We start from the raw sequence: 13,661 nt of genomic DNA on the forward strand, positions 1-13,661 counted from the left end.
CATTAAAAACAAGTTGATAAAGCATAACATTTTCAAAATAACAATAATTTAATTCCCTAGAAACACTGCTGATTAATAAATGCACCTCTAGCAATTTCTATTATAAAAAACAGTATTCTGCAGTGTCTCTAGCATCAGAAATTATCTTTAACAAGGCATAACATACAATTCAAGACTTTCAGAACAGTACAGACTGTCGTTACAAGGGTCTAATTCTTAAGAGCATCAAAAGGAGTCTACAGCAGCGACACCTTTCTTTTCCCTCTGCTTTTTGGCTAGCCAAGAGCCATCAACAAACTGAAAATACTGGACTACAGAAATGTTTAGTAAAATTAGAACGCAGCTCAAAATATTGTCACAGACCTCTTCCTGCAGCAAGATCTCAGGAACCTCAGTATGCATGTGAGGCCAGAGTCTGAACCAGAAAATGTATCCATTTGCTTGCACTTTTAACACAAARCTAAAAATGAGAAGAAATAGGACTGCCATTCCATGCTGGCGTTTCTGAAGTAGAATTCATCTGTTTATCACTCCTGCCCCTCTCACACTGCCAAACAGACTTGCAATCTGTGAAAACTATGGACTAAATGAAGGGTAAAGAAGACTGCAGAAACAAAAAAAGAAGCCACTATTTTTCCCTTGCCTCATGAAAACACATACTCGTGCATATTAAAGGATTATTAAGGAGAAGCCACCACAGGCATTTGTATTTCCTGTCTCTGCCGAACTTCTGTTGGTGAAAGTCAAATCWTGTCTTACATTTCAGACAGAAAACCCCCCAAAAAACAAAAACCATGCAACTAAGTTACACTAAAGAAGTCATATTTTACAGCAGATTAAGACAATTTGAGAGTGATTTCTGATAGTTCATTTTATCACTTTTTCTTCTTTTTTGGAACATACATATTTGGTAAGAAGTGGTAAATATCAGAATGTGAACACTGGAGGCAAAAATATCAAAGAAGGAGCCACAGGAAAAAATCAGAATCTCTTCTTTGGCTTACTGTTTATGTTATTGTATTGAACACAGTTATTTAACTCTTAAAAATGGGGAATACTTCCATAAAAGTGCACAAGACTAGTACATTGAAAAAAGATTGTTATATGTTTTTATAAATTATATTATTGATCTGTACAAAAGGTTCTAATTCAGATATTGCAAATAATTTCATAAAATTACAAAAATAGAAGCTAGACTATACAGCTGTTTAATACAGCTTCCAGAACAAGATCTACRTTTCTCACGTTCTCACTGCAGCTTTATAATCCACAGGAAAGTTGAGCCACTTTTCGACATCGTCTTTTTAAACAAAAAGTTCTGGATTTCATTGCCACACTCCTGCTCGCTGTTTGTTATCTGTACCGTGTTCGAAAAACATGAAATCCTAAGAAGAAAACAAAAAGCAAACAAACTCAGTATTTCTTAGACGTGGTTCACAGCTGAGAGTCCTCCCTGCCGCCCTATAGGGCGTTCAAAGCATTTCCCCCTCAAAAACCTCAGGCGACGAGAGGGAGCKGGGGGCACCTTTCCCCACCCTCCATCAGCTGGGTCTCATGTACGGRCGACAGGACGCCCACGGGAAGAGGCAGTGAAACACAAATACGGAAACTTTAAATTACAGCTGGCAGAAGCTATGCTTACTTAGCATTCCTGTCCTGGCTGTGTTTGACCCTGCCTCAGTCTCTTTGTTTTTACCTCAAAACAGAGCCTATCGTTAACGGTCTCTGTCTGCAGTKTATGTTTAAGAGCCCCGTTTCCGTGTCTGCAGCTCTGGCTTGCTCGGGTTTGCTAGCGCTATGGGTCACACGCGGTTGCCCTCGTCCTCCCCCTCCGCCAACACGAGCGCAGCACCTGCCCCTTTGGAGGCAACACCCAATGCCTCCCCCCTTTAACGAGGTTTCTCAATCTCTGCAAATATGAACCTGTTCTTAAATACAGTTAGCCAGCACTTGATGCAGTACAGAATAAGCTTATTATCTGAAATATTTTTTTTTTGCAGCCCCTCGAAGGCTAGCTTTASACACACACAGTTAACAAGCAGCTCTCACTCGCTTCGAGGAACCCAGGGTCAATCCTTTACCAGCACAACTTGAGCACTGAGATGAAGTCAGTGCATGTTCAAGTATTAGTGAATTATAGACTTACGATAAGGAAGCAAGCACCCATCATGACAGCTTTCATTTTTACATCAAGGTCCATTGGGAACGTGATACCAAAATTATCTGCATCTGTAAATGCTTCTCTCACAAATCCAGTCCACTGCTTAGAAATCCTCCCAACAGTACAAGTTTCATCAATGGACTTCACCTAGTTTAAAATAAAACAAAATTTTAAAAAGTCAAATCTGTCCTTCACAATAGTCCTTTTCATTACACATCCCTCTGAAAGCTTCAAATTGTGTTATTTGAATTAAAGCAGTCTTACGTAGCATGAACATGCCCCTAATTCTAAACCTGAGCGCACAATTCAGTGTTTTAATGGGGCTGGAAGACAGTTCCCCCACATGTGCGCACACACACTCGACTGGAAGCGTTGTCGGTTCGCCAGGGTAACGGATTCCGGTTTCTTCTGCCATGTGTCAGGAACCATTCAAGTGAAAATTAAACAAATGACATCCTGCTGTTCCAAAGCACAGATTAGCCCTTTGTCAACACAGTGTTCCCCGAAGTTGAATCCAGTGCTCTGGGCCACAGTATGCTCCTAAATAAAATGCTACTAGGTTTGCTTTAGCAAGTGTTTGCAACATCATTTTAAATATTAAGTTTTAGACTGGTGTGTCTCTCAGTTCACATGTATGAAAGTAACAAGGTATTAATCACTTATTTCTAAGTGAAACAGTGTTGTAACCCTAAATCATTCAAATCTATGTCTTAGGTCTAAATAACATTGATTTACTTGGTTATTCAATGATTATTAAATGACTGACACACTGGTTGTAGAAAGTCATTTTAATAAGCATGCGGTACATCAGAGAACAATATTTTTTGTTAGAGACTAATATAATAGATTCAGAAAAGATTTTGCTACTACATATGCCAGTTAAGACAACTGTGTGCAACCACAGGGAATCAATTGCACTGATCACTGATAAGTGTATTTAAGTTGGCATTTCTGGAAGTTTGACTTTTTTATCTAGAGTAATCTAGTATCTAGAGAAGTGAATTGATTATTGTAACATTATTGGATTATATACTACTTAACACGTACTACAGTTCAGTTCACAGGCAATAAGTGGAGCAACTGGTTGCAAATATCAAACTACTATCTGAAAGAAGATAAATACTAACCATTTTTAGCACTGCTTACCTCAAAATTAATATCCTCACAACAGCTGCAGACAACACACGGGCCAATGATTTTCAGTATATCCATTCTTTTCTCATCTTGAATGGTAAACTTAGGCAGGCAGGGATGCCAGTTCTGGACAACATAACCCACTGGTGTTCCTGGAGGGGCCTGAACTTCCAKCTTCATAAGAAAAAGAAAATTCCCATATAAAACAGATCACATTTTGATACACACTTGTTAGGCGCACACACCCACAAACCATACACAACTTCTTTTCCATGACAATCCTCTATGAAGCTGCATGGGGTTTTCTGTGAACTTTTTCAGAAAACTCCACACAAATTGCAAATTCAATAAGCAATTTTTGCCTTCACTGCAAACAACAATATACTCCATGTGGTTCATACAGGCTATATATCTACAGTGTAAAGATCAGAAAGTCTAGTGAAGAGGCAGCTTTGGGCAWCCTGAAAGCATGAACAGAAGACATCTGACAAGGCAGCAGAACCCACCTACTATAAATTCTCTGCTAAGAACTGTGGGTAGGCTTGATTTCAGAATGATTTCAGGAATTGCATCACATCACAGTTACTAATATTTTAAACTCTTCATGCCGTGTTGGATTTAGTTGCAGCTTTCACAGCATTGTAGGGAAAACTCCAGCTGTTAGTTCATGAAAGCTGTTGTGTAACTTTTACCCCACAAGGGGGTRAAACCTTTTACACCACTAGTGCAGATTTCAGCACAAGCCACCAGTTCCCTGAAATGYTGCTGAATCAAGACTGTCATTTTCATAATCAGGAGTGGCAAGAGTGAATCTATGTGTTGCAGCCCAAACTGACCTTCCCGGAACAAAGAGACTCCACGCAGAAATCTCACAGATCTCTCTTCCTACAACTGATAGAGAAAACTTGAGCTGTTCCACCTCACCTCCTGATTTGAGAAAATTCAATTTTAGAACTGTACACAGCACCTGCACCCCGTGGGAGGGAAGAAGGTGTAAGGGAGCAACTCACCTCCTGTAAGCAGCAAGGGAAACAGCATGAAGAACACCTGAGAGGTCTCTGCAAAGATATCACCTCGTGGCCCAGATTATCAATAACGTGAATGCTGAAAGGTCGTGACGGCCCGCAACAAATCCTGGTGCAGCAGTCAGTGTCCTCTGCTGCGAAGTAAACCCTTTGCCCCAACGTGTTCTTGATTTCGTATTTGTTGTTTGTTTCAAAGCCAGTAATAACTGAAAGTTAGTAACAGAACTGTTAATTTCTGACATCTGTCTGTGCAAACAACAGACAAGGAAAAGCAGCATTAATTCCCAAGGAAGCCAGACCTCTTCCTGAACGTCTGCCAAAGAGACGCACTGACAAAGGGAGGCGGTGGGGCCACCGTCAGGCAAGGCGGCCTTACAGGGAAGCTCAGAGGGTACAAACCAACACGAGGCTGGCAAGACGGGAAGAGCACGGAGATGTTCCACCTCCTACCCGACACACAAACCGGCTACCAGAGCAAGCGAAACAGATCCGAGTAACACAGCAAATAAGATTCCTAGGAAGAGCTGAAGATATAAGAATTAAAGAAACTGATAGGTTTTTTGGTGAAGAAAAGGACTCTAGAGGGCATAAATACTGTTCAGAATCAGAAGACCACAAAAAACGTAGGGGTCAAGATACACAGCAACAAAAATAGAAAACAACAAAGGCCAGGACACAAATTTTGATTAATTTCTCACGTGTACTGCAAGCATTACGGGAAGAGTCAGGTGTCAGTTGAGATGGACGTTTCATTTTATTTCTTCTATTTGAGAAACCACTGTTAACATGACTAACATTCTTAAAGCGAACAGAATGAGGGAGCAGAAGGAATGCAGTTTAAGTTCAAATAGGAAAAACTGTCTSCAAATCAGAGCAACATGCCAATCTATGGGAATACGTGGAATAAGAGAGGACAGAAAAAGATGATTTTTAAAGAGGGAGGAAAGACACRCAGAAATCATATGAACTGGTAACATAGGAGATTTACTACTTCAGCTATAACTAGCCACAAARATTATTCAGTCACGTTCYCACRTATCTTWTAAAATAAAGAATAAATTTAAAATCTTCTACCCCTCCTGTTTTCTCYTTCCTTCCACTCCTCCACAAGTTTCTAAGGAGACTGAAACAGATAAGGGAGGCAGGAAAGAGAGAAGTGGATATCCATAAAGGGCTCCACCTTTAACAAGCAATGTCAAAGGAAGTCTAAACGTTACAGTCCTTGTGACTCCCACATTTAAACATTTCTCCCCTAGAAACACTTGCCACTTACTCTCAAGAAGTTCAATCTGCTGATGAATTAATAGCTGGTCAATCTGGTTGAAACACAAAGAAAAATTAATAGTTAATGAGTTGCAACTAAGAGAGACCTACTTTTAGCAGCATTGTATTTTTTCATTGCAGAATGCAATTTGATGGATCAGTGTATTACGCTAAGGCTAGATCGTCTACCAGCAAAGCTGTGGAAGTGGCCGACATTCCCCCGTCCTGTCGAAGTCCTGCACTCTGTCAGCTTAACAGACCGGTCGGTATTTCAGGACGCTAGAGCAGAAGGCAGAAGCCGTACCCAGTGCGGTCTTGTTGAAGCGCACAAGGCTTCGCTACAGTGCTCCCTGCATTTGTGGCGTCTCTCCAAAAACATTACAAAGAGGTGCTCAGAAAGCATCATGTAGAAAATTAAGCGCCTCTAATGTGCTGCAGGTGCCCAAATTATACGCATATATTGTACGCAGCTTGCCAAACTGCACTACGTCTCACACACGGTAGCTTTACAACATGGTAAAGAGGCACGACGCACGGTGCCCCCAGTCTGCGATCTGGCATCTCGCTCGGCGAGAGAACGCTCCGCGAAGCGGCCCGGTCCCAACAAGCACGTCCACGCTCAAACTGCGTCAGCACCGCAGCAAAAGGCCTCCCTGGGTAGCCCCAAAGCAGTAACGTTATTCAGCCACAGTAACGCCAGATGCGAGTTTGAGCCTTTTCCCTCCCATCAAACGCAGTCTGCTCGTGCTACGTCAGGTGAACAGGGGCAGGGGGGAGCAAGTGTTGCAGGTACCTGGGTGAGGTATTCCAGTCCAGGGGGGCAGTAGAGAGGAGGAGGAGGGGCAGGCATCCAGATTGCCCCCCCGGCCCCAGGAGGCTGATTCTGGGCGGGTGGCCCTGCAASATTGCCTGGGACTCCCACGGCATATCCCTGAAATCCGTAGCTCCCCACTCCCGGAGCACCTTAGTTGTTAGGAGAAAAGCAAATATACATCTCGGACACTAGAACCACACCATAAACCTTCAAAAGATCTATCTGTTTGCTTTTCTGAACTAGGACGATCCTTATAGCTACAGTATATTTCAGTTACAAACACCCCAACTTTCATAAAGAATGGCACACTGCACTGGGATGCTTAATCCCTCCGGAGTAAAACAAATGAAATAAATGTGCCATTCTACACATAGCAGAAATTTCATGTACACAAAGATGGACAATTCAAAAGTTAAAAACAAATAATGAAGGTGTCAGAAACAAATAGCAAAGGTTAATTCTAAGTAGAGAAGACGGAATACTTCCAAACATGGGAAAAGTGGTGGCATTTACAGTTTACCAGTTAATCAAATAAGGAATTTTAAGACAAAGTTTTCCTGTAATTGTATCTTCTACTTATTAAATAGGAATGTCCTTTTAGCAAGGTTAATCTGAGCTTTCATATCAAATGAGTGTGGTCTATGAACTGCACCTGTCCATTTGTTTAATGTTTTCTCTTTCAACACTCAGGAAACCTGTAGTTCCTGTATGGAAGTGCCCAGTAAGGAAGGARACATATCATTATTATATGAATGACAAGTCAGACATCTCCGTGTATCTCTACGTGCCAGTTATTCCACGGGAACTGCAAGCTCACGCGAAGCCCTTCGGTGTCTCAGTGCCCAGCAGCCCCACTAGATGGCACGCACAGGCCTTGCTGCTGGGAAACCCGGCTGCTGAACTGGGATGCGCCGGCTGCTGAACTGGGATGCGCCGGCTGCCTGATCAGAGCAAGGTCCGCTAGCAACAGTGCTTTTATTACAGAGAAGCTTTACGATCTTGTAGCACAAATTGCTGAAGTCGTAAATAAAAGTTAAAAGACACGAATTATAATACTTTTACGGTAGGTAAAGACCACCTTCAATTTGGTGGTGAAGAATTTTATATTTTACTCAGAAGCAAGCATGATACAGAAGTCACAAGGAGAATTTTTGCAGAGCTCTACAAGGACAAATAGTTCAAGAGATGCTGACCTGCAGACTTATCTTTAGCCCAAATCAGTTCAGCACCAATGTTGTGTACCGTTGCAAAACCCGGACTCATGCACGTGAAACATCACACTGTGGCCAAGAGTGGGGCAGTGCCCCGGGCAATGTACACAGCTCTAGCATGAAGCTCTCAGATAGCATGATCGCTCACCCCAGACAGGAATCCCCGCTGACAAAAGTCGCTTTTATGTCTGATCACAGACTTTGAACAAAAATCAACTATCATTTTTGTGTTCGTGCAATTGTTCAAAACCAAAAATACTCTCCGATCTTCACAGCACATGCTCACTCACTGCTGAAGGTTAACTCTGTTTACAGACCATGTTTTGTTTGCCATGAGACACACAAGATTTCATTTATGAACAGAAGGGTAATTTAGGCCAAACATTTTGCATTTTTATATATAACCTGTGCTTTGAGCCTTATTGTTAACTATTTGCTCATTGTGATTTGGTTCTTTAAAATTTAACTTGTTGCCAAAACATGAGAGACTATTTACAAGTCCTTCATTTCAAATCTGGAGCAGAAAGCAAGTTAAGGGAGGAATGAAGGTGAGAGAGAGTAYGGTGCACAACTACACATAAGGTACAGCAACAGAGCAGAAGAGAAAAACATAATACATGTGACCAGCAGTACAATGAGGTGAAAACAAATGTTTTTTTTCAGCTCTGAATTTCTAGAAAAAAATAAAGCAAAAAATTGAAGTGTCACTTTAATAAATAAATCTGACCATCAGCAAAAATATTAATTGTTCTGCAGCAGTAACAACTCCCTAACAAACTTGCTCAATCTTAAGCTTGGCTCATGCCAGGYGACTCTTGTCAAGCATTCAGAGGACATTCACAAAATTAGATGGTAAAAAATTAAACCCAAAAACTAAAACTAAAAAGAAATTAAGCTAGTATGGCTTGAACAACTTTAAGTGACCCATATTATCTTTGATATTAACAAAAGACAACATTTGATCAATATTTTACTCACCTTTCACTTCCATAGATCCGCTTATAATTACTCTGCAAAACATTTTAATTTCATGCATTTAGAATATATAATTTAATGCAAAAGTCATTCAGAGTTCTCTATTTATTGGTGGTAAAAGATGACCGCATGCCTAAATTGCATGGGACAGCTGGACTACAAACACAAGCTAAAATAATTAAGTGTCTCGGCTTCCTTCTAAGCTATGCCTCTATTACAAAAAAAGAGCCTGAATTATCTATACCTGCATTCATGTTTTGAGTACCTGGAATCATCCTCAAGTCAGGGGAAAGCATCAGTAAATCTTAGAGCAGCTGAGACACCATGCTACCCTCTTTTAGTCCTTCTTTATGATAGTCCACTTTTGMAGCAGTATATCCCATGAATAAAAACACTCACTGCTTATCTTTTTTTCTACTCTTCCAGGATTGCCAAAGGAGTTAAAAAAAACATAAAGAACATTTACTGATCATCTTGATTGATCATCAACTTTGAGGTATACTACTTTTTGTCTCTGGGATTATTAGAGAAAGAAGGCAATGGTAGCAACATTTGCTAAGGAAAGAGGTCCAAAATGGTTGGTTTAGAGATCCGTAAGTAGCAAATATTAAAAAGAACAATATAGGAGCTCTTCTTTACAGAATCAAAAGCTTYAAAAATAAATTGAATCATTCTTTAAAGAGAAGGTACTTAAATTTGGTTAAATTCCTTAAACAATATATATGAACTCTTAACCATCTATTAATAGCAGAAAATAACAATAGTTTCTAATAGGAACTAATTGTCTGTTTATGCAGCTCTCAACCTTCAACTAGTTCAGTTTAGAGAAGATGTTCGTTTAAAGCTGAGAATAAAATTGAAACTGAAAACAGTTCCTTCCTGCTTTTCATTCCATGAATAAAAACAGGTATCAAAGCAGGATGTTTAATGRTTCTGGAATGATATGGCATCCAGTTCAGTTTGTCTTGTACAAAACATCCTCTTTGTTTAATAAATTAGATTTAAAGTGCTCTTTTTCCAATATACTTTTCACTTCTGCATTAGCATACCTTATTTACAAAGACAGCATGCTGTTTCACGTATTGTAATTGGATTCTGGTCCCCAGAGAAATGCAGGTTGAAAAACAAAAGTAATGAGAAATAGTTTAAACCTCTAATWTAAAAAGAAAAAAAAATCTGAATGAGGACATTCAAACTACATAACTTAAGTATTCTCACAGTTGACTATATGGAATGATAGGATTAATATAAGATTATAGTATATTGTTGTAAGTAAGTTGACAAAAGTACTAGTAGGAACAGAACAAATTTAGAGTGTTTAAAAAAAGTTATTTAAACTATTAAAAGGTCAGTTGGTCAGTTTATACCACAAGAAGTTCCACTCACCAGAAATCCAGTGAAATACAAAGAATCACAGCTGCATCCTCTGGTAGACCTGGAAAAGTAGAGACAGAAATAATTCATACGATTTATTTAACAGAAAGGCTGTAKAGTAGCCCAGAATCATCACTTTTCTCCCACAGCCACACATAGACTCTTCTGTGGAATCTATGGTACAGAAAATATTGAGATACACTGCCTAGAAGAGCAAAGCTTTTACAGAGTTCAGCTCCCATGCCACCGGAGATGTCACCGAAGGGGATAGTTAAGGTTACTTTTAATAAAAGCATTTGCCTCTGCTTGACTCCTTTTGCTGCCTSCAATTCAGTTACAAAGAAAAATATCACCAGCAACACCCTGCTTTGTGTGGATAATTAACACAGATTATGAAATAAAAAATTCTGAGGACACAGAAAGAGGTGAAACAAAAGCTCACTTTTTTCAGCCATTATAAGCTCAGCAGCTTGCTGGGGCACACTATCACGCAAGAGGAAGTTCCCACCTGATGAAACCTACAGCCAAGAAAAGACAAGCAGACAACGGGCAGGCTGATCCCTTCAGGTACGTGCAGGTTCCAGCTGCTTCAGCCACACAAAGCAATGCAAGACCAGTAATTTGAAATCCACATTTTCATCTAGCAGTTCAGTAAAAAGCGACTCTACAAACTGCTAGGTTTCTAGTAGCAATTTTTTAATAAACATGGGGAGCAGCTCCTTCCAGCTGGAGGACACACAGGCAGGCCAGGAGACTGCAGAGCAGGGTCGCCCCGGCGCCGACCCACCAGCCGAGGCTGCTTGAGGAGCTGCTGCRGGCGCTTTGCTGCAGGGCTACGTGAAAGCGTTTACCAGCACCTATCTCCGAGTCTACTCCCTTGGAGAGAGTATAGGCAAGAGATACACACCGTCCTCTCCCTGGAGGAGGGGACATACCCGGGAGCAGCTCAATGCAAGCAAAAGCGGAAGTGATTTTGCTAGCAAGGAGGAAGCACTGAGGCCACCGAGGACAACTGATGCAAAGCAGCTGCCTGTTAACTAAAATTATGAAATACAATCTCTGGATCTTTTGAGGCCTCCCTGCTTCCTTTGCTGTGCCTGGGAAAGGCAGTARCTTCCAGCGTAAGCTGGACCATCTTTCGTGAAAACAAGTTTAACCCTGCAGCATGACTTCTAACCTCAGTTACTACAATACAGAAAGAAAATGAAAAACTAAAGAAACCATACACGCACACACRGCCCTTCAACTGTCAAAGGCAGCAGCTCAGCTGCACGATACCAAACTGACACCAATCCGAGACCTACGTGCTTCATTCGCTGCACTGCTCACAGGAGAAAGGAACTAAAACCAAGAAGTCTCATCCTTCGTATCCCTAAACGCTGCAGGTGTCCAGGGCTGGCACTGCCATTTCCTCCTCCTCATCATCATCCTAAACTCTTCTCTTTGCTCTCAAAACTCGCTCTCAGGTCCTTAGAGGGCCTGCAGCCTTTCAGCCAATGCCAGTGTACCCGGCCGCCGCACCACCTCCCCGGCCACGCAGATCTGGCCCGCAAATAACCCTCAGAGGGACCCCGATGCCCAGAGCACGCTGCTCTTCCCCTCCAGCGGGGGCTGAGCCCAGGCACCTAAAAACGGCAACAACTTTTGGAAAGGAAGTAGAGGAAATACCAGCTCTAAATGCAATCATAACAAAACAGTTCCAGTTTACAAAACAGCAAAGAAACAACATTCCCAGCCTACTCCGCTCTCCTTTTCCGCAGAATGGCCATGGTCTTCCTCTGTCGTTTTCAGAGCCACACGGCACAGCTTCAGTTTCTACATTGCTCTTACCCTGATGCCTGTCAGCAGATATGTGGTAGTTAATTTAGGGAAATTAGATGTGTTTTCATGCAGTTAACTGCAGAGCTTCCAGTCTTTTGTTAGCAAAAGTAGTCTGATTTCATTTATGATGAACAGTTTCATTTCTCATTCAAGTCACTAAAACACCACGAAGAGCATGTTAACGTAAGCTGCACGAGTACAAGCATCATGCAGTGTTGCGTAAGTACCAACACAGGAAATTTCCAAGAAGGTTTATGATTTGTAAAACACACTTAGAAAGCCAAATAGCTGTAAAGCACTTACAGGCCCATTACATTAGCCGTGTAGATTTTAATCTTGACTGTTGGGGAACCAACACCTTAGAAATCAAGTTAAACCTGGTCTAACACGTGTTTGCTGCTAAATAGTTTTCCAAGAAGAAATTAAATGAATTGTAAGCTGATAAGAATTAGTTTGTTCTGATGCACCGAGGTATCCCCTCCCCTCATAGGGACACCTCTCCTGAAACCTGGGAGTCCCCAACACCTGACAGCTGGGAGGAGGGAAGGAAAAAAAATAAAGAAGGCAAAACGAACCGAACTGCAGACGATGCGGAACGCGGGACACGCCGCAGGCTCACGGCGCTGAGGACGGCTCTCCAACACTGCTCACACCAGCACCGCCACTGTAACTCCGACTCGCAGCACAGCCTGCCCCGGCGCTCGCTGTGCAAGGCTCCGCAGAAGCTGATCTTTGAAAACAAAAGAGTTATTTTGATGGCTCTAATAAGTAACTGTTGCTAAGGAGACGCGTTTTTAACTTCATTCACAATCACCAACTGGAAAACATCAACCGCCTTTTGCGGCCTGCCTAGTCATTAAAGCAGCGCTGTAAGGAAAAAAAGAAAAGATAGGGGGAAAAAAAACAAAAAACAAAACAGGATCACCTGGAATTAAAAAAAAAAGAAAAAAAAAGAAAAAAAAAATCTGTTTACAGCCAAAACACCCGCTCCCCACGGAAGAGGAGCCGCTCCAGCGCCGCGGCCGCGCTAAGAGCCGGCTCGGGGGGGCGGGCGGAGCCGCTGCGGGCGCGTCCCGCCCGGCGCGACGGGCGCGTCCAGTCCGCAGCAGCGGCCTCGAGGGAGGCGCCGCGGCCCGGCCCGGCCCGGCCCGGCCCGGCCCCCCCCGGACCCGCCCCCCCGGGCCGGCCTCCGCGCTCTTAGGGCGGTGCAACGCAAGGGCAAACACTCAAGCGACGGCTTTCTTGCGCTTTCAGGGGGTAATGTCGCTCCTCTGCTCAGTGTGACTGCTAGAATTAAACAGCAGCAATATTTCGTCCAGGAGGCATGGTGATTCAAGCCTGCCCATGTATTATTATTATTATTTTTTTTAATGTCCATCGCATGATTATTCAAGGATAATCCTAAGCGAGTATCTCAGGCTTCCTGTAATCTTTCCACCATCATCTTCTAGCTGAAAAAGCTTCCCCTTTGCTAAGGACCGTTGGTTTCTTTGAAACATRTGACACTAGAAGAGGAAAACCCTTTGACTGATGCCTACCTGATACACTATTCCTGAAAGATTGCAGGAAAACAGAGGTCAGCTGAGGAATGATGATTGCCTTATTTTTTTGTATCATGTCTGATAATACTGTGATAAGAAATGTTACATAGTAATTGGAGAAATAGAGTACAACAGATTCATATTTCTTAAAAAAAAACACACTTTAAGTCTGAAAAGGTCCAAAGTTTCTAAAAGCTTCCTATAACTTCTAAAGCTTCTTTATTCTGAAAACATTTGCCTCTACAAGGCTACCTTGAGCGTGAGTCTTACAAAAAGGGATAATTCTGTATTGCAGAATCCAGACATATATGTTGTGAGAACTGGGATTAGGACTGGGGGCAC

General features: G+C 42.0%; 1 protein-coding gene across 2 annotated transcripts; it reads right to left on the minus strand.

Moving 5' to 3' along the window:
* Nucleotides 1-1,093: 1,093 nt before the first annotated feature.
* Nucleotides 1,094-12,836, minus strand: PLSCR1 (phospholipid scramblase 1). Of its 2 annotated transcripts, XM_085298647.1 has the most exons (10): nucleotides 12,587-12,836; nucleotides 12,354-12,508; nucleotides 9,970-10,018; nucleotides 8,587-8,618; nucleotides 6,377-6,546; nucleotides 5,594-5,636; nucleotides 4,306-4,526; nucleotides 3,308-3,469; nucleotides 2,147-2,308; nucleotides 1,094-1,385 (listed from the first exon to the last, which is right to left on the minus strand). In XM_085298647.1, the coding sequence occupies exons 4-10, from the start codon at nucleotides 8,597-8,599 to the stop codon at nucleotides 1,326-1,328; spliced, it is 831 nt and encodes a 276-aa protein (XP_085154773.1). In that variant the 5' UTR covers nucleotides 8,600-8,618; nucleotides 9,970-10,018; nucleotides 12,354-12,508; nucleotides 12,587-12,836; the 3' UTR covers nucleotides 1,094-1,325. The 2 variants fall into 2 exon arrangements, with proteins under 2 accessions (XP_085154773.1, XP_085154772.1); XM_085298646.1 differs by having other exon boundaries at nucleotides 12,354-12,836.
* Nucleotides 12,837-13,661: the final 825 nt, after the last annotated feature.

This window comes from Rhea americana, unplaced genomic scaffold (assembly GCF_003343005.1).
Source record: "Rhea americana isolate MKP2758 unplaced genomic scaffold, rheAme1 scaffold_14, whole genome shotgun sequence".
Taxonomy (NCBI): Eukaryota; Metazoa; Chordata; class Aves; order Rheiformes; family Rheidae; genus Rhea; species Rhea americana.